Here is a 21,175-nt window from a genome sequence, read left to right as displayed (position 1 = left end):
ATCTTTCCTTGCTCTTCCATCCCCTGGGGTGGGGGAATTGCTTGTCAGGGAGAAGTTAGCTCAGCTCTGAAGATTTGCAGTGTTCATTCAAGACTCACGTATGCACGCAGGCATGCACACAAGCATGCACGCGCGCGCGCGCGCGCACACACACACACACACACACACACACACACACACGCAGGCACCCACTCTCTCCCTGGATCCACTCTTTCATTCTCTCTCTGACTCTCTCTCTCTCTCTCACTGCTCCCCCCCCCCATCTTTCTTTATCTTCACTCCATTGTCTTGTTAGGAGTCTGCTCTAAGAACAAAGCATATCTTTAAAGTGTCCTAGAGCCTTTCCCCCAAAGTTTTTCCAGGACTTTCTCTTTGCAAAGGACCTATTCTTCGTGTTCTACCGTTCATCACTGTCATGGCTCCTACTGGGAGCCTGCCCTGTTAATCTCCCTGTAGGCACTTCCTGGCATTGTGGTGCTCCTTGAGCACTGCTGTGCAGGGGGATGTCTGTAGAGGGAAGTCATTGCACGTTCTCAAGGCACCTCCATTACAGAAATGATGGGCCTGATTATTGCAGGTTAATTTTATCATCATTTTGCTAGGACTCTGTCCTGGCTGCACCCTTTTAAGGTTCTGATAAAATAATACAATGAGCAAAGTGTGTGTATGTTTGTATATGTGTGTGTGTGTGTGTGCTTGCGCATGTCTGCACGCCCCCCACATACACACTCACATGCAGTGCTATAGCAGTTACTTAACTGTGACAAAATACTCGACAAAGTCACTTAAGGAGAGAGGTTCCTTTAGGCTCACAGTTTGAGAGACATGGTTAATCACGGTGGGAAGGGCATGGGGCAGGGGCAGGGGCAGGGGCAGGGCCAGGGGCAGGAGGCTACTGATTCCCATAGGGCCCACAGCCAGGAAGAAGAGAGATGCGTGCTTCGAGTCTCAGCCTAGGGGATCGTGCTGCCCACATTTAGGGTGGACGTTCCCCTCTCAGTTAAGCCTCTCTGTAAACGCCCTTACACATGCTTAGAAGCGTGTTTACATGTTGAGTCTAAGTTCAGTTAACCTGGCAGGAATGCATAGGCACTCACAACTCACACCTATACCCACATACCCCCACCCAATTATTGTTATTTCTTAAGGCCTGAGCAAAGCTGGGCTGTGATAGGTGGCTGATGGTTTTTACCTTCTTATATACCTTTTTAAAATCTTTTCCAAAGCAATAGCAAAGGATCAAAGACAGCCCTTCTCATCCACCTTGGACTGTGCCGGAGACGTCTGTGAAGTTACGTTGAGAGCCTGGATTCCTGCCTCTCAGTCCAATTTTCACTTGTTTTACTGCCAAACTCCCCCCCGCCCCCCGCCAAGATAGACTGAGTTAATAGCTCTGTATTATGTAGACATGAACCCCGTCTCAGAAGCTGTAAAACAGCCTAAAAGCCCCTGAAATGAAAGAGTCTGCAGTTGAAGCTGCCCACCCCTGCCGCCTTTCTTTTGGGATTCCTGCAGTATTCCTTCCAGCTGAATATATTTATGAGGTCTTTGGTGTTGCTTGGCCATTTAGTGCTTAATAAATTGTCGCTGCAGAGATCACAGAAGGGACAATTTAACGGTATTTCCCCTCCACATGTGTGGTTGATAGAGACACAAAGCCAACTCATTCCATAGTTGAGACATCCCAGCTTGTTGAGTTGTTCCTATTCTCTGGATTATTAAGCTTCAGTTAAAAAAAAAAAGATTTTATTTTTAAATTGTATGTATATCTGTGTGTGGGTTTGTGCATGTGAGTGCAGTACCTGAGGAGGCCAGAAGAGGGCATCAGATGCTGCTGGAGCTGGATTTACAAGCATTTGAGAGCTGCCTAGTGTGGGTGTTGGGAGCCAAATTAGGGTCCTTTGCAAAAGCAGTGTGTGCTCTTAACTGCTGAGTCATCTTTCCAGCCCTGTTCAGGTTTTTAAAGAGCAGTTTTAATAGCAGATTTGAAATTATTGTTAAACTCTGCATGACTCAGGCACAAGTTTGGCTGAACTTTATCAGCTTCCAAATTGACAGGATAGTTTTCTGCATGTTACTACTTTGCTGTGTCTGACCCATGGGGCTCTCATGGTCTGCTTCTCATTCCCTGAACACGATGGAGTTGGGTTCCTTGGCACAGACAGGTCTGAGCCACCTTGTGGGTGCTGGGAACTGAGCTGTTTCTCCAGCCCTAACTCTGGATTTCTTTACGTGGAAGATCAAACTGGGGCTGAGCTTTGACAAATGACACTTGAGCTCATCTTTGTAGACGAGTATAATTTCCATGGGAATAAGTTTCTATTTTGCATAGTTAGTGTTTGTAGTCAGTTTTCTAGCACTAGTAAGTAGTTAATTGCAGTTACATTAATGATCTAGATGTTTTTGGAATTTGTATGCCCATGACATATAAGAATAATTATGTGCATTATTTGAGAAGTGGGTGTAGATGGAAGTGTGATCATGATTATCTTGTGCTCTTATCTCTCCTCTCTCTCTCCTCTTTACATTGTATGTGTGTGCGCACGTGTGTGTGTGCGCGCACACATGCGCATACGTGTGTATATGTGTTTGTGCACATGTGTGTGAAGGTCAGAAGTCAGCACTGGGTATCTTTCTCAATCATTCACCACCTTATTTTTTGAGATAAAGTCTCTCTTTGAACCTGGAGCTCACCAATTCAACTAGGCTGACTGTCTAGCAAGTCCCAGGCATCCTCCTGTCTCCGCTTCCCAGAACTGGGGCTACAGAGATGTACCACAGTGCCTGGCTTTCTACATGGGTGCTCAGACTCTGAACCCAAGTCCTCATCCTTATACAACAAGTGCTTTACCAACTGAGCCTTCTCCCTATCGCTACCACTCAACCCTTTTTTAAAAAGATAAAGTCTTGTTCTACACTCCAGCCACACTGGCATAGAACTGAATCCCTTAAGCCTCGTTGGCCTTGAACTCTAGATCCTTTTGCCCCAGCCTTCTGAATGCTAGGAATGCAGGTCTATGCCACCATGCCCAGCACAACTGTATTATTATTATTGCTATTATTATTGTCTTGGGTTTTTGGTTGCTCTGAAGTGACAGCATGGCCACAGCAACTCTTATAAAGGAAACATTTAACTGGCTGGCTCACTTACAGTTTCAGAGGCTCAGTTCATTATCATCATGGTGGGGAGCATGGCAGCGTGCAGGCAGACGTGGTGCTGGAGTAGTAGCTGAGAGCGCTACATCCTGTAGACAACAGAAGTCAACTGTGACACTGGGCGGTATCCTGAGCATAGGGAACCTCAAAGCCACACTTCCCCCCACAAGGCCATACACTCAACAAAGTCACACCTCCTAGTAATGCCAACTACTATAAGATTATGGGGGCCAATTATATTAAAGTTATCATACCTAGCCTTGTGTTTCTGGGAGAGATCTGAGGTTCTCCAGGGCAGCATTTGGCATCTTGGCTCAGTCATTGCACACTGCACAAATCTTTGCAAATGCTTCCGTGTAACAGCAGGCTCTGGAGGACTTTTTATTAGCCACACAAGGTAGAGAGGCATTTACAAACAATGCTTGTGCCGTCCCCGCTTCTGCCTTATTAAATACACAGTGAGTTTTCCAGAGGAGGCAGAGAAAGAAAGGCCTAATCATTAGTTACTGTAACTGGCATTTTGGAAGACATTTTTTACTGTGTGGTGTCTGAATGTCATTTGGTTCTTTGTGCTCGGTCAGGCTGTCAGAATGTTCTCCATGTTTACTCTTCCCTCCTCCTGCCTCTCCCTCTCCAGGTCTCCATCCCCTGAAGGTGGGCGTCCAAGTCAGTTGCTGTGCTTGGCGACAATCTCCACAAGCGTCCAAGTCAGTTGCTGTGCTTGGCGACAATCTCCACAAGTCTTCTCTCTCTCTTCTCTGTTTCAGCTGCGGATGCGAAGGAGAGACAGTTCTGGGTGACTCAGCTTCGAGCGTGTGCCAAATACCACATGGAGACCAGTTCCAAGGTGGGTAAGCAGAGGAAGAAGGGGGCTTCCCAGTCGCCTGGGAAGGGGTGAGGGGGCTTCTGAGTCACCTGGATGACGGGAGCCCATTTATTTCAGGGATGGGGGGATGAAAATGTATTGCATCTTAATTGTGTGTTCATGTTTATGTATGTGCACATGTGCGTGTGTGTGCACTTTTGCACATTGAAGCCAGAGGTTGGTGTTGGGTTTGGGTGTCTTCGTTTTTGAGACAGTGTCTCTTACTGAACCCAATTTCTCATCAGTTGGGCCTGGCTGACTGGTCAGTGAACTCCAGGAAGCTTCCTGACTCCACTCCCCTAGTTGTGGGGGTTACAGGCTGGTGTCACTTCTGGAATTTTACATGGTGGCTGGGGATCCAAACTCAGATCTTTGTATCTGTGCAGCAAGCTCTTTATCCATAGAGCCATCTCCCCATCCCCTCAACTTATTTTAAAGTTACCCAGTGTCATAGAATTCATCTCTGCCTTGCTGCCTTTCAGTTCAAAGCAATGTCAAAGCAATGGCTGTTCCCGGTGGCAGAAGGCAGAGGCACGCAGGGGCCAGGGCTTGGCTCTGTGGGCATTAGGTGCTTACTCTTGTCAGTGCAGATAGCTGCTAATTGGCCTGGAGAAACGCTTGAGTGGGAAATTTCACTGCAGAGACAGAACACCCTGAGGTACGGTTCAGAAAGACTCGATGGTGTAGGAATCAAGACCTGACATCAATTAGAAACTTGCAGGGAACTCCTGCTTTCTAAGCATACAAACTGTTCTCGGGAAATTTGGCATGTTTTATTTTGCTCTCAGAATCTTAGGGGGATCTTGTATTTGGCCTGAGGGGGAGAGAAAGTGGGCACTTGTATGGCTTATTCTGGAGCCTGGCCAATCACTAACATGCAGGCTGCCACTGCCAGATGCATTTTATGCAGAACAATGCATGTTGGTTACAATGGACATGAAGAGGCTTTCTCATTAGTTTCAGACTTGGTTGCAACTAATGCCTGTGTTATGTATCTGACAGAAAGGGCTACATGTCAAACTTGTATTCTTATGTTGTAGTGCTGGGGATTGAACCCAAGGCCTTTCTTTCACTCAGTAGGCAAGGGCTTTTCCACTGAGCTATACCCCTTATCCCACGCTTCAAGCTTCCAGTCCTTCCATAAGCTGTAACCTGCTTGTCTCTTAGCTAATGGCTCCTTGAAATGTTTTAGTAGTTTAGGTATCTCAGTGTTGCCCCTCCACTCCCAGTGGGACTAGAAGTCTCACTGAGTAGCCCAGGCTAGCCTTGGATTCATGACAAATCTCTTGTCTCAGCCTCCTGGGTGCTAATTTGTAGGTGAGAGCCACCGTAGTTGGCTTTATACCTCGCTCTGGCTCTGAATACAGTTGGGAATGATTTCTTCCACTGAGTTTATGTTATCTGTGGAAGGAAGCATTTTTCCTCTACTTGCTTGCTTTGAACAATCACCCTCTTGGCCTGTCCTGAGCCATTTCCTCTCTGACCATTTTCCAGGAATCAGAGGGGAATGTCTGGCCATTTCCTCAGTTTTTTATAAATGCCCAGACAGCGCAGTTTGTTTTTTCCCTTGGTGTTCCTTCTCCTCTTTTGCTTCTTTTTGTTGAGTCTCATTTGCTGTGTAGCCAAGGATGACCGTGGACTTCTGAGCCTGTCTCCACGACGTAGGCCAGGCTAGCCTTGGACTTGTGATGGATCTATGGCTGGTTTATGCGGTGCTGGGGACAGAACTCAGGGTCTTGTCCATGCGAGGTGAGCCCTTGACCTGCTGATCCATATTCCCAGCTCTCCACTTTTTGTTTTCATGAAATAGATGAACATAAAATAGAAAGGTTCAACCCCAACCCATTGCTAGAGATGCTTACCAGAGACAACTGTTTGTAGTGGGTTGGTCTTTTGTGAGCGCTGATAAATTCAGGTAAGAGCTAATGTGTTTTGGTTGGTGTGTGTATCTATCTGTCCCTGTATCTATATCTGGCTTTATAAGAATAGAATCATTTGCTTTTCTTCATCTATTAATATATTTTGGAGATCTCTTCATATCTGGCATGTGGATCAGTTTTAATCTTTTATGGTGCTGAGTGATGCTGAAAAAGATACCATTGCTTTATTAAGTTGTCTGAATTTTCCATTCTTCTTCCCTCCCTTCCTCCCCCCTCTCTTCCTTCCTTTCTTCCTTCCATTTTCATGGATTTTTGGGGACAGTCTCAGGTAGCCCCAGCTATTCTTGAATTCCCAGTTTCAGGGGCTAACAGCTTGTGCCACCATGCCCTACCGTCCCCTGAATTTCAGGGGCTAACAGCTTGTACCACCATGCCCTACTGTCCCCTGAATTTACAGACGTTACTAGATAATCTTCTAAAAACAAACCTGTTCTGTAAAGTTTGGAGAGATGGCTGAGTGGTCATGAGCTCTCGTTATACAAACGTGAGGACCTGAGTTCAGATCCCAGGGCCGAACTAAAAGAAAAGCCACGCAGATTCTATAATCCCATCCTTGTGGCAGGCAGAGACAGGAGGATTGGATGTCTGGGGCTTTTACACACACACACACACACACACACACACACACACACACACACATACACCACTTTCTCAGGCATACATAATGCTTGCACCAATGGAGTGTGTAACAGTTTGGTTTCCCCACGTAGAAACGTTAACAGTGACAAGTGTTCCGTTTTGGATGCCACAGGTCAAAACAGGCACAATTTCGTTTTATCGGACAGACCTGTGGCTCAGTATGCCTTCAGATGCGCCCTGAGCAAACTGAGGACCGTGTCCGTGCCCAGTCCTCGCTCTCCACAGAGCTACATCCCGTTCTCTAGTCGCTCTTGCATGTAAGCTGCTACTTCATTTCTCTGTCAAGTTCATTGCCCTTCCTGGTTTGCAATTGCTCTTCATTTATGAGGATATTTTTTATCTGTTATTTCTACTCTTAGAAATTTTCTCCTAGTAGGCCATTTGCGTATTGAATTTCTGTTACTTTTTGAGACAAGGTCTCACTGTATAGCGCAGGCTGACCTCGAACTCACAGTCCTGCTTCAGCCTTCTGAGCTAGGACTATAGGCACGCCTCCCCACATCTTGCTGCCTTTTGAGCTTGAGTAAATTTTTTGCTAAGTGGAACATTTAAATTTTTATGGTTTAATTTATAAAGATTTCCACATTTGCATCTTGGTTTTGCGATGTGTTTAGTAAGGGCTTCTCTTTTGCCAAAAATTTGAGACCATGTTTTCTTCTAGTGAGTTTACAGTTTATGGTTGTGTTTAAATTACCAGTTTATTTATACTTAGTTTAGGAGTGGGAAGCGGAGTAGATATCAAGCCTTGAATTTTGCAAGTTTAATGAATGCTGGAGAGAAGGGAGGATTTGGACTCTGAAGGACAATTTGATTTCAGGGCAGAGGTTCTCTGGATCCTTTCAGGAATCCTGGCTAAACTGTTAATAACAGAGCAGGCGGGCTAATCACTGGGGCTCTCTGGCTGCCAACTAGAGGAATAAGTGCAAGGTCCTGGTTCAGAGAGACCCTGCCTCAAAGGAGAAAGGTGGCAGCGAGTGACGGAGGGGAATGCCGACTCCTTCCTCTGGCCTCTGAGTGTGCACATAGGCATGTGCACCTTCACACGTGTGTGCACACTTGAAGATAATGAGCGCATACAACATATACACACTTAGCCTCTTTCAAGTACTCAGTGGCCACAGTGGACTGTTGGCTGTGTGTTTGACAATAGCTCTAATTCCATGATCTCAGAAAGTTCTGTGGGACAAAGCTGGTTAAAGTTTCCATTGTTCCTAATCGTCTCTAGGGAAGGAATCTCTCAGTGTCTATTTAATCCTTGAATTATGTAATACCTGTGTGCTTTCCCTTTGAAAAGGGAAAATGGATCTTTCTTCTTTCTCCCTCCCCCTTCCTCCATCCTTCCTTCTGCTCTGCCTCTCCCTCCCTCCCCCATCCTTCCTCTCTCCTTGATGTGAGGTATGGTCTTAGAGGCTGTGGCATCAAGATCTTGATTTCCTTCATTCCTTCAGTTACATTGTCTGTGTGACAGGAAGTGCGTCTTTCTTACTTGAGGTGTGAACCACTTCTGTCTTGTGGCATGACGTCTCACACACTGAAGTCATGCATGGGGCAAACCTCTGCAGGAGTGGGGGATGGCTTCCCAATGATGGCTTCCCAGTGTGTTCTTCCCTGGTTCCGGCATCCCTTAGTGGTCCTTAACTTCATAAGATGAGGTCTTGTTATTGGCTGCCCCTCTGTTTGCACCTGGCTTCTCCCCTTCTGGCATGGTCCTCTGCAGTGGGCTTTCTAGGTTCGTGGTCCCCAGCACCTTGTTCTCTGATGTCACCTTGCTTCGTCCATGCTGTCTTTACACAGTCAAGGCGTCCTCCTGACCTCGTCTGTGCTGTTCTCAAGGCCCCTGTTCTGTGATGCCTCCTGTCCCCAGAGCCACAGGACTCAACGGGGTCACAGCGTTCTTCACTGTGTGTGCTAAGAGAAATCACACCTGATGCTGTAGTGACTCATGGCAGGCGGATCTAATCTAGTGTGCTAGTCACTCTGTGAATGTGGGCTTTGCCCTCTGCCCTCCGCCATTATTAAGAGCAGCATTAGTATTGTATCAGGAACCTTAGTGTTAGTTATGATACTGGTGGACCTATGTTCTTCAAAAACAAACCTTAAAATTACCCATTTTCCTAAATATTAAGTGGTCAGTGTTACATCAAGTAAGAGGATTCCTTTTGTATACAGAGAACAGTTTCTCTAGGCAGTAAAAAAATCAGGTATAACATTAAAACAAAATGCACCCCAATGGTTTTATTATTATTATTAATTATTATTACTATTTATTTTGAGCTTCCAAGTTTCCTGCTCGTGCCTCCTTAGCTGGTACTACAGACCTGTGCTACCACGCCTGGTTTATGTGGTATGGGGGATGGAAGAGAATGTGTCCGAGGCAAACACGCACCCCACCCACTAAGCTGTCTTCCTAGTCCCTGCTTTCACTTGTTGACTTTTAGGAATAACATAGCAGTGAATGGCTGTATGTGTTTGTGTGTTTTATTTTTTAGTACGCATACCCCAAGCACACCGTTTTCTAAAGCTAGGGCATCACCCTGTGGTGGTGGTGGTGGCTGTCCCCTTCCTTTCTTTTTTTCCCCTTCCTTCCTTCCTTCCTTCCTTCCTTCTTTTCTTCCTTCCTTCCTTCCCTCCCTCCCTTCCTTTCTTTTTTTTCCCTTCCTTCCTTCCCTACCTCCCTCCATCTCTCCTTACTTTCTATTTATTGCGTGTGATAGTTTTGTTTGCATGTGTACCATGTGCATGTCTGGCGCCCATGGAGGCCCAAAGAGGTCATTGAATTCCCTGGAATTAGAGTAACAGATGTTGTGAGCTGCCATGTGGGTGCTGGGTATTGAACCTGGGTCCTTTGGGTTTAATCTTCCTTAGCTTCAGTTCCTAGGTTAGCACACTGGGTTCACCGAAAGAGAATAGTCCATTTGGAGCATGGAACTGTAAGCTGTGAGGATCACATAGGATTGTGTCGGTCTGCCTGTTGTATTCTGAGTACAGAACCAGGTTCTGAGTTCGTTTCCAGAGGGGCACTGAGCGGACAGGGTAGAGGGTGGTGGTTACTAGACTGGACTCTGAGACAATTTCCCAGGAAAACAGCCAGCACCAGACTACTTGTGATGATTAGCATTAGTTAGCAACTTGGCGGATCTAAAATCACCTAGGAGTGGGAACTGAGCCTCTGGATACAACTGTGGTGAGGGCAAGACCCGCCCACGGTGGACGGCACCATTCCTTGGCTGGGTCCTGGACTTGTGTAAGTGAAGAAGGGAGCTGAGCAGGGACATGTATCCTCTGATTGAGCAGCTGCTTCAAGCTGCTGACGCCTCGGCTTCCCTGCCTTGATTGACTGTGCCCTCCCGCTGGGAGTCAGCGCTGATTCATTCTCCCCTAAGTATGAGGGCATTTCACCATTGCAGCAGGAGCAGCAGCTGATGCTCCGCCCCAGCCTGGAAGTGCACAGCTTCCAGGGACATTTCTAGAAGACAACTGAGCCTCTAAACAATCAGAAGACGTCCTTTAAAAAAATAGTTTTAGACAAGCAAAAACTTATTGAAATTGATGAAAGTGTTCAAAACAATGGATGGGGCAGGTGGACCACTATGGAAGCGATCCATCAAGCAAGAACAGACATGTCCATATGCTCACATATACACACTCCATGCATATACTCTCTGGAAAGATGCCCAAAAAGCTAATGACAGCGACTGAGGGGGAATCTAGGACTTGGGGTTAAACTTCAGGTATTTAGACTTCCCTTTGACTCTCTGAATTTTCACACTGTGTATTATCTAATAAATTATATATTTAAAGATGTCATTATTCAATGATTAAAATTTAAATTTGTAAACATTTAAGAAATGTAGAGGGCTGGAGAGAGGGCTCAGAGGTTAAGAGCATTGCCTGCTCTTCCAAAGGTCCTGAGTTCAATTCCCAGCAACCATATGGTGGCTCACAACCATCTGTAATGAGGTCTGGTGCCCTCTTCTGGCCTGCAGGCATACATACAGACAGAATATTATATACATAATAAATAAATATTTTAAAAAAATAAATGTAGAACCAGGAACTAGGTTGTAGCTCAGTGGGTAGAGTGCTGGCTTAGCATGCAGGAAGCCCAGGTTCAATTCCCAGCACCCCATAAACTGAGTGGGGTATGCACACCTGTAGCCCCAGTGCTCAGGATACAGAAGACGTTATTTTCAGCTGTACAGTTTTAGCTTCTTGGTACATGGGGTTCCCTTTTTAAAAGGGGGCACCAAGATGGGGCTCAGTAATTAAGCATAAGTGTTACCCTTATAGAGGGCGGGGGTTTAGTTCCCAGCACCCACACCGTGGCTCACAACTGCCTGTAACTCCTGTCCCAGAGGATCTGATGCCCATCCATGGGAACTTCATAAATGCGGTTGTTCATACTTGCAGGCAAAGAAACACAGAAAATGAAAATAAAGTTTTTTTTTAAAAAGGAAGAGAGAAAAGGAAGAAGGAAAAGAAAAAAATAGACCCAAGGTGATTGACTGGGTTCTGGGTTCTCTTCTGCATGAGGGCTATCAACAAAATTTGCTTAGATAGGTCAAATTAGTCTCTGTGTCTACAGGGAGACTCTCCACCCAGGGCCCACCATCAACCTCCCTCTCATTATATCCCTCATGTGAAGGTTTTGACACCGAATCCCTGATGACATTTGGTAATTCCTGATTTCTCGCCAATTCCTGTACGGCTTCTATTCTTGTTCCTCTGGTCTGGTTTTACTTGATATGGCTGGAAGTGTTTAAAGTTTAATAGCCTTTGGGAACTTGCTACTTTCTTTCCTTTATTTGAATTAAATTCTGATTCACGATGCATGCTGTGTGGCTGCTTCCTCAGCTGGGCTCCTGGGCTGATGGGGTACCTGGCTGATTAGAGGAGTCAGCCCCTCGTGGTCCTGCTTCTGTGTCGTCTTTTCCATAGCCAAATGGCAGGGTGTGTGTATGTGCTATGACCACAGGTTGAAGGGGTTGATTGGTGGTGCCCGCATGAAATCTCACACATCTGTGTGTGCATGTGTGTATGTGTGTATGTGTGCATGCGTGTAGGCTAGAGGCCAAAGGTCAATGCCAGGCATTTTCCACCTTGTTTTTAAAATTACACTTACTTATGTTGAGTGGGGGATCATGTGTGATGTGGAGGTCTGAGGGCGGCTTTTGGGAGTTGGTGTCTCCTTACACCACGTGGTCCCAAGGATCAGATTCAGGCCACCAGACTTGGCAGCAGTTGCCTCGACCCGTAGCCCCACATCTAATTCCTTTACCTTGTTTTTGAGACAGAGTCTTTCACTGAAGCCAAAATTCACCGTCAACAAGAACAGCTGGCCAGTGAGCCCCGGGGAGCCCCTGTCTCTCCCTTCTGGGTGCTGGGGTTACTATTAAAAAAATATTTTATTTTTTGAGAATGTGTAGTTACATCATTTCTCCCTCTCCTTTCTCCCTTTGAGCCCTCCTATGTAACACTGCTTTCTCCCTTTCAAATTCATGACCTCTTTTTCACTAATTGTTTTACACACACACACACACACACACACACACACACACACACTTAAAAATGACAACATGCTCAGCCTGTATGACATTGCTTGTAGACGTGTTTTCTGACCTGGCCGTTTGGTTTCTAGTCGGTGGGCTGTTCTGGGGAAGACTGTTTCTCCTGCTCTCAGCACCCCTTAGCTGCCTGTGGTTCTCTGTGCAGGGTTGAGGCCTGTGGGCTCCCCACTTTCATCCACACTAGTATGGCTGTGTAGTCCTTGCTCCGTGGGTGCTCAGGATCAAAACTCAGGCCCTCACGCCTTCCCTGTGTATCTTCAAACCAACTTAAACCTTACAGTATCGCATACCAACTTGACTAGTTAAGACAAAAACCAACGACAACTTTGATTTCCTCTCCCAAGTTGCTGGTCGAGAGGCACACTGCTTCATACCCCGCTCCAGAGATTTTTGGGGTGTAAAGTGCCCAGGCTAAAAAGGTGCAGGGAGCCATGAGTGATTAATATCTCCTTTCCTAAGGAGCATGTCTCGGGGGGACTCTATTACACCCAGTGTGCTCTTGATGAGCTCCTGGAGAGTAACACTGCATGAACTCCCTGAGATTTACCGTCCCTCTGCTCCACCATCCTCTTTCTGCTACCCGGCGATGGTGCTCCTGTGTATTAAGCCCAGTGCCATTTGTCTTCGGGATTTTTTCACAGATAATTGCCTTTTGGGTGCTTACAGGTAAATGCTAGTACCCTGCCTAAATGTGCCGTCGAGATAGGTAAATAAAACACAATTTAAGAACATCTTTTATTGAAACAATAAAGTTTGGGGATTTTTTAAATTATCTTAATAAAAGGCAACAATTTTGCCTGCCTTCTCAAGTGTAATTTTAAGCTTCGGTTGGCCACCTTGTCTAAGGAAGGGATTAATGCTTGCTTGGAGGATGGTCTTAGGTCAAGGGTAACTTGATTAAAAATTTTGTTATTATTATTATTATTATCATCATCATTTGTCCAGGTGTGGTGGTACAGCCTGTACTTGGGAGGGAGGGAAGCTGAGGCAGGAGAATCACCATGAGTTTGAGGTCGGTCCGGGCAATGAATGAGACCCTTTCTCAAGCTCTTTACTCCCCTCCCCCAGTTAAAAAAAAACAAAGCCCACAATGAAGCGAGACCCACAAAAATATATTAACCAGTTTATTAAGGGGTGCAAGGAAAAAAGACAAACTCAAAGACACAGAGTAGGGCTGATGCCACCGCTGACCAGCGCTCGCTCACGCCCAGCTCTCTTGCTCTGGTTCATCCGTTCTCAGGCAGCACACAAGGCCACGCCCTAAGGCCTGGACCCCAAAGCTATAGGCAGAATGAATTCCCACAGCACCACAATGAGGTGGGTTTTAGTTCGTTATGGTTATTTTACCATCTAGCTGTGCTCAACTGGGCACAAATGGCCCAGTTTGTTTTCTGTGTGGAACACTGAGGGGTGAGTCTATAGACGTGTTTCGGGGAGGATTTGTGGTTGCCTGTTGGGATGGCAACACTAATCTCAGGACGTTTCCTGTACGGAACTTCCCTGTGGATACAGAGTTGGGGTCAGCTGTTCGGAGTGGCGTTTTCTGGTTCCGGTTAATATGGGGGGGGGGGGGTGTTTAGAGTAAGGTAGGCTTGCCTGCAGGCTTCCGTAGACGCGCCTGCGCCATGGTGCTCTAGACCAGGCTTTTCCCCATTCCTTCCACTTGCCTCCCTCACTTTACCCCCCCTCCCCACAAATTTCCATGATGCAGGATCATAAGTATTTGAAACAGGAATGCAAACCAAACACGTGCTGATAATAAATCATGAGAAATGTATTTTAAAAGCAATTCTTTAATTTAAAATTTCTTTGTTGTTTTCATGTATGTGCATAATGTATTTTGGTTCTTTCCATGTCTTTTTACCCTCCCTCATCCCCCACCAGTCCCACTGAACCCCTTCTTCAACAACACCCTTTCCTACCTTGAAGTCTTAAGGTGTGTGTGTTTGGGTGTGTGTGTGTTTGGGTGGGTGAAGTACCTCACAGTGGCTAAAGACATTTGCTGCCAACCTGAGTTCAGTCCCCAGGGTCCACACTGTGAAAGGAGAGAACCAGTTCTTGCAAATTGTCCCCGCTCCCCAATACTCAACGTTTTTTGTGTGATGACTCACTGAGTTTCATTAGGGTTGCCCGCATGATTGTGTAATTTGCTGGAGCCCTGGAGCCCTGACCCGTGGCTACAGCAGTGAAGAAAATGACTCCCCATTCCCAGTAACACTCAGCTATCAGGGTTCTGACCCGGGGTGCAGAGCCTCGAGGATGGTGGCTTCTTGTGCAGGTCTTGTCTCGTGCAAGGCTACTGTGAGTGTGTGAGCACAGCCATCTCATATCCAATATTCCATCGTCCCCTTGCCCATCCGCTGGCCCTTAGAGCCTTTCTGTCCCCTCTTCTCCATGTTCTCTGAGCTGGAGGGCTTGATGGAGGACTCACTTTCAGGGTTGAATGCTTAGTCACTTGTTCTCAGCGCTGATGAAATGGATATATACATAAAGAATTAGAACTTGGCTGCCTATTTGAAACTGCAGATTCATCATTTTCAGAGTTGACTGACGTTTTAATTTTAGAGTCCTCAGTACTGAGAATGCCACTTTGCATAAATACATAATATAAATGGTAGAAGTATATTTCAGAAATTATTGGGTATTCTATCTAATCCCAAGCCAAAATTCATTTAATGATTTTTTTTTTATGAAATGCAAGTCAGCAAGTCGAATAGCAATTTTAAACTCGAACACTGCAGCACAGTCAACGTGGAGACACAGTGAAGTGATCCTTCCGTGCTAAGTCCAATGCAGAGGCGCAGTGAAGTGATCCTTCCGTGCTAAGTCCAATGCAGAGGCGCAGTGAAGTGATCCTTTTGAGCCAAGTCCAATGCAGAGGCAGTGAAGCGATCCTTCTGTGCTAAGGATGGCCATTAGAGAAAAGTTTTGTTTTCCATAATTAAACTGTTATGGTGGTGTGTTCTGTTTATTCATTTGTATTTTATTTTATTTTCTAGACAGTGTCTCACTATATAGCTTTAGGTGCCCTGGGACTTGCTCTGTAGACCAGGATGGTCTTGAATTTCCCAGAGCTCTGCCTGCCTCTGCCTCCTGAGTACTGGGATCAAAGACGTGGGCCGGCACACTGGCTTAAACTATTAGGATTTTGTAAGTACCATCAAAATGTATGGATTGCACAGTCTCGATAGTCTGGACTCTGAGTCCAGGTAGCTTTCCCTGGCATCTCATGCCAGGTTGGTGCAAGCAGTGCCAGTACTGAGGCTGTTGTTTCAGAACCAGGGCAGTGGGTAGCTGGCACTGTGCCCCATGGCGAGTGTGGCCAGAAACACCCAGATTTCCTATGTGTTGGATTTCATGCGGATTTATGGTGGCAATTGTGTGTTCAGAAGCCATTGCTGTCATTACAGCTCTTATAGGCAAGCCTCATTTGGTTGTGAGACCATCTGTGCAGTCATGATCCATGGTTTAGAAAGTTCTGGGTACCTATTGGCTGGATACTGATGCCCTTGAGTTATAGATCCTTCTGTTGCCACCACCTGAGTGCTGGCATTACAGGCCTGGTTTTTTGAGGGGCCAGTGCTTTGTGCAGGCTAGACACACACACGGCTGAGTGACAGTGCTAGCCCCAGACTGTAGACTTTGTCCATGGCGACTAGGGTGTTGTTACCACAGTCTGAAACTTGTTCAGTGAATCCTAAATCTCATTACACTTTCTGGCCAAGCATGCTGGGATACAGTGAGCCTCTCCTTACTCTTTCTACCCAGTCATCTTGTCTGAGCGTGGTCTCAGTGAGCACAGAGGGAGCCCCATCTTGCTCATGGTGGATTTCCGGGTTTCTCTGAGGGGCACACTTCTTGAAGCCCACTCCATAGATAATGCAGGTCCTCGATTCAGTTCCATTGGTTCTCCTGTTTGTTTTTATGCCAGTACCAGGCTGTTTTCAGTACTGTAGCTCTGTAGTAGAGTTTGAAGTCAGGGATTGTGCTGTCTCCAGAAGTTCCTTTATTGTACAGGATTGTTTTTGGCTATCCTGAGTTTTTTTTGTTTTTGTTTTTCAATATGAAGTTGAGTACCATTCTTTTGAAGTCTGTGAATAATTTTTCTGGGATTTTGATGGGCATTGTATTGAATCTGTAGATTGCTTTTGGTAAGGCTGCCATTTTTACTATGTTAATTCTACCTACCCAAGAGTATGGAGATCTTTCCATTTTCTGGTGTTTGCTTTCATTTCTTTCTTCAAAGATTTAAAGTTCTTGTCATCCAGGTTTTTCACTTGTTCCCACCCCTCTTTTTGTGGGAGTCCTTCTTCTGGGCCCGACTTAGAAAGGAAAGGTACCTGGGATTCATGGGGGTCTGTTTTCATCCCACCAGGTACTGGATTCCCATCCTGTGTTGCCTGCTTTATGAATTTGATGAGCCCGTTCCTCTCCCACAGAAATCACCCCTGCCAGCCTGCTGTCGGGCCTCTCCACAGTCACCCTCTGCCAGCCCAGCCAGGCTCTCGGGGGCTTTATTTGGAGTGTGGCTGCAGAGGCATGTAGGAGGGACCCTGAATTCCATTAGTGGCTTGGCGCCTTCCTCTGGATCTCTCTCTGACTCCTCCTCAAGCCAGCTCAGCATCTGGCAGAGGTTGCTGATGCTGCTGACCCCACTTCTTGGGATCTTTCCTTCTCATCTCTTGGCATCTCACCTTTGTGGCATCTTCCGTCCTCATTCAGTCCTGTTACTTGGCGTATCTGCACACATCTTGGCATAAAGCTCGCTGTCTCATACACCTTCATCAGCTGCCACTGTGTGTGCACACATTTCTGCTGGTGCTCTGCCCTTCGTAGCTTTCAGTGTGGAAGTTTTATATTCTGAGTTTAATCGTGGATTGACTAATATAACAGCCAAACAAACAAAACTAGGAAGGAGGTGTGTGTGTGTGTGTGTGTGTGTGTGTGTGGTGTGTGTGTGTGTGGTGTGTGTATGTGTGTGTGAGTGTGTGTGCGGTGTGTGTGTGTGAGTGTGTGTATGTGTGTGTGTGTGGTGTGGTGTGTGTGTGTGGTGTGTGTGTGTGTGGTGTGTGTATGTGTGTGTGAGTGTGTGTGGTGTGTGTGTGTGAGTGAGTGTGTGTGTGTGTATGTGTGTGTAGAATAGAGGTTAACAATGTATTCATCTCTTGGGAGCTGTCCACCTTATTTTTTGAGGCAGAACCTGCTACTAGGACCTGGGCTCACTGACTGGTAGGCTAGATCTGGACAGTGAGCGCCCAGGATCCACCTGTCTGGGATGGCAAGCAAGCGCTGCCACACTGTTTTTTATGTGGGTGCTGCTGATGGCGCCCAGCTCCTCATGTTTGTGTGGTAAGCGCTTTACCACTCTCGGATGATCTATAGGGGACCACGTGCTCTTAGATGATCTGTAGGAGACTGTGCGCTCTCAGTTCCTTTCTGCGCATTGCTTCATGTCAGGGCTTCTCCCTGGAAGTATTGGCACTCTATCATGGATGACCTGTCTCAAGGGGATGGATTCTCCTGAGCCTGATGAGGCATCCAGCAACATCTCTAGCTTGTACCCACTAGATGGTGGTAGCACAGTCCTCAACCACCAACCAGCACTGACCACAAATGAGCCTGCAGACTGTGCTGAGTGTGCTTATGCAGGGCAAGTGCTCCCAGACAGGGTGAGTGCTCATAGGAAGGGAGAGAACTCCGGGACAGGGCGAGTGCTCATAGGTAGGAAGAGTGCTCCCAGACAGGGTGAGTGCTCACAGGTAGAGAGAGAGCTCCCAGACAGGGCGAGTGCTCCCAGGCAGGGCGAGTCGTTCTGGCCACAGTCCTGTTTGGCAGGTCTACAGGCAAGGGACTGAACCTCAGAGGGGTAGAATGACCACCTGGATAGGGCAGAAATGAGACTGGAAGTCATCTGCCTATGCTTCCTTCCAGCCCTCACCCCAGCCTCTGGAAAGTGGCGTTTCAGCGCATACTAGAGAAGTAAGCCTGTGGCGCTGCTGTGGCTTGAGATTTCGCTCTTGGGAAAAGCCCCGCTTTCTTTGCCAGAAGCACGACAGCCTATCCATCATGTGCTCGAACCTCCCTGGCTTCGCGCGGGCGAGGAGGGACGCAGATAAAAGTTGCCAGGGGTTCTCTAGCAAGGCTTGATGATTTCTTGTGGAGCTCCTGCTCAACCTGGCTGCTCGCAGACTCGAGAGTTTGCAGCCTGGGACCCCTCTGCTGGGATTCAGCATCCACATGAGAGGAGCCACGTGTGCTTCTTGTGTGTGTGGCTGAGTTTATCCACCCGGTGCTCTGTATCTCACAGAGCTGGTGCTGGGGGGAAAGGAGGGGGCGAGTGGTCGTGTGAGGCTGAAGGACGGACAGCCGGTCTCCCGGTGCCTGCGGGGACAGGACATTGACTGCTGGGCCTCCTGGCCCTCCTCATGGGCTGTACCCATTCTGCCGCTGTGCGAACCAACAGCCGGGCCTCCTCTTGCCTCATCCCTCTGAGATCAGACGCAGACAGAAGCTCTTGCGGGTTCACTGGCCCGTGGTCTTCCCTCAAGGTAACTGCTGAGCGGGGAGTGGGGCCGAAGGGTATGTTATCTTAAACTCACACGCACTTATCTGGCTGAGGAAGAAACCTTTGTGCCTGGGGACTTCGGGACATGGGGTTCCTGGGGCGTCTGTCAGTCTGTGAGGAATGTGTGTACATCCTGCTTGGCACAGACTGAATTTGCTAGAAGCGCCTCTTTCAAGTTTGATGATTGAGATATAAAAGGTTATTATTAGAGAACTGACTGACGTTTTAAGTAAGAAAAAAAAAAAAGATCTCCAAACCTTTTTCCTTAAGGTCCCCCCCCCCCCCCCCCCCCCCCCCCCCCGTACAGACTTTTGGCAGCTGCCCAACTTTTCTGTTTGGAACCCTGTGCCATGGGGTTAGCTCTTCCCGAGGGACCCCCATACTGTCACTTGTAGACATGACGTGCCAGTGGGCAATTCCAGTCGGAAGTCAGGACATGTGAGAGAGCTGCAGAGACAGTAGGACTGCCCAGAGTTCAAGACCAGCCTGGTCTACGTAGCAGATTGCATATGAGATCTGTGTCAAAAACAATTAGGTGGGTTTTTGCTGGTTTTTTTTTTTTGTGGTGGTGGTGGTGGTGGTGGGTCCCCCCCCCCCCCAGCTATTCTTCTATTGGCCTTGAACTTGTCTGTGAGGCACAGGGATCCAGAGTAAAAGATTCTTTCCTGTGGCTCTCAGCAGTCTTACCACTTTAGACCACAAGGTGGCCTTTTTCGGGCTTGATTTCATTCCAGCTGGGGTTTGGCTTGTGTGACATCGTCGTGTCCCCCCTCCCCCAGTCCTCATCCCTTCTCTGTACCCTGTCTCAGTCTATAGCCTGACTGGCTTTGAATGGTACTCACGCTCACACAGCGTGTAGAGCTGTCAGTTTGGCAATGCTGGTTTGCTCCTGTCATCCTAGCTCAAGGCAGGTTGAAGACATTTCTCTTCTTCAGATGTCTTAGTCTCTTACCCTGTAAAAGAGGGTGGAGAATTTTCCCTCCCGTATGTCAGAGGCATTGCACAGCGAGACAGTTGATACTTTTGGAGAGATCAGTCAAAGATGGGCTCCCTGAAGTAATATTGTAATTATAGATGACGACTCATGGTATAATTGCCAGCATCACCTGCGGGAGGCGCTGGGAGCACACCCCGTGGGCGCCCTGCTGCCGACCTCTGTGCTTTGTGTGACAGGAGACATATTCTGTCTCCTGCTCATTTTAATCTGCATGAGGTGGAATTTCAAATTGCCTTCTATAGTGCTGGAAACTCTGCTGGCCCCCTGCTCTGGATTATATTTTTATTTTTGTGATTTATTTTTAATATTTTCCTCAGAATAGGTCTTGGACATGTTTTTATGTCAGTCTCTCTCTCTCTCTCTCTCTCTCTCTCTCTCTCTCTCTCTCTCTCTCTGTACATGTGTGTGTGTGCATGCGTGTGAATGTGGGTCTGTCAGCTTGAGAGTGATGGCTCATGCTTTTTATCTCAGTAGCTAGGAGACTGAGGCAGGGGAATCACCATCTGTTTGAGGTCAACCTGGTCTGCATAGTGAAGTCCAGGATTGAAATTGAACCCAAAAAGGGCTTTTGTGTGGTGAAGCGGTAAGGCTGCCGTGCGGTGTGAAGCGGTAAGGCTGCCGTGCGGTGTGAAGCGGTAAGGCTGTCGTGTGGTGTAAAGCAGTAGAGAACCTTCTGATCTAGGCCCTGTGCATTTTATAAATGACGGGTTTGTTTCTTGGGATCAGTTGATCTAATCCACAGAAAGATGGGCTGAAGGATTCTCTCTGATCCCATCGCCTGTGCTGTAAACTCACCTTCAAAGCTACAGAGAAACCTTGTCTCAAAAAAAAAAAAACCCAAAATAAACAAACAAACAAACAAAACAAAACCCAACCAGGTCTGGTGTTGCAGGCCTATAATCCCAGCATGTCTGAGAGAACTGAGCCAGGGGGATTGCTAGAAGTCTGACTTGGCTACATAGCAAGACTCTGAGACAGATCTCAAAACAGACAAATGAGCCATAATAGGAAGGAAAGGAGGAGTTGGAGAGATGGCTCAGAGGTTAAGGGCACTTGTTACTCAGGCAGAGGACCTGGGTTCAATACCCAGCACCCACATGGAGGTTTACAATGCTCTGTAACTCCAGTTCAAATCTGATACTCTGACTTCTATGGGCATCAGGACATGTATGCACATGGAACACATACATACATGCAAACAAAGTATACATATGAAGTAAAAATTTTAAAATTCTACAAAAACCGTAAAGGGGTAGTGGACATTTGCAGTGACTTGAGGGTGGCGGGAGAAACTTTGTGGGTGGTGCTTTGCAGTGAAAGGGGGAAAGGAAGCACTGGGGGGCCGGGCCGAAAAGCCTTTTGTGGGTTCCTGGCGGTCTAGAGGCATTTTGATGTTCTGTATGGGACCATTATGATTCCTCTGAGGAAAAGCAGGGAAATGTTCTT

At 47.1% G+C, this 21,175-nt stretch overlaps 1 protein-coding gene across 2 annotated transcripts in view; it reads left to right on the top strand.

Moving 5' to 3' along the window:
• The window catches only part of Osbpl10 (oxysterol binding protein like 10), a 236,862-nt gene that overhangs the window by 80,159 nt on the left and 135,528 nt on the right, over positions 1 to 21,175 (top strand). For both annotated transcript variants that reach the window (XM_041677227.1, XM_041677226.1), the window contains exon 3: positions 3,924 to 4,003. In XM_041677227.1, the coding sequence (XP_041533161.1) occupies positions 3,924 to 4,003 (80 nt within the window). The remainder of the gene's footprint in view (positions 1 to 3,923; positions 4,004 to 21,175) is intronic.

This window comes from Microtus oregoni, unplaced genomic scaffold, assembly GCF_018167655.1.
Source record: "Microtus oregoni isolate MIOR12 unplaced genomic scaffold, Mior012 000028F_ref0000031, whole genome shotgun sequence".
NCBI lineage: Eukaryota > Metazoa > Chordata > Mammalia > Rodentia > Cricetidae > Microtus > Microtus oregoni.
Note: the sequence above shows the minus strand (reverse complement) of the source record. Positions and strands in the feature narration are given on the sequence as shown.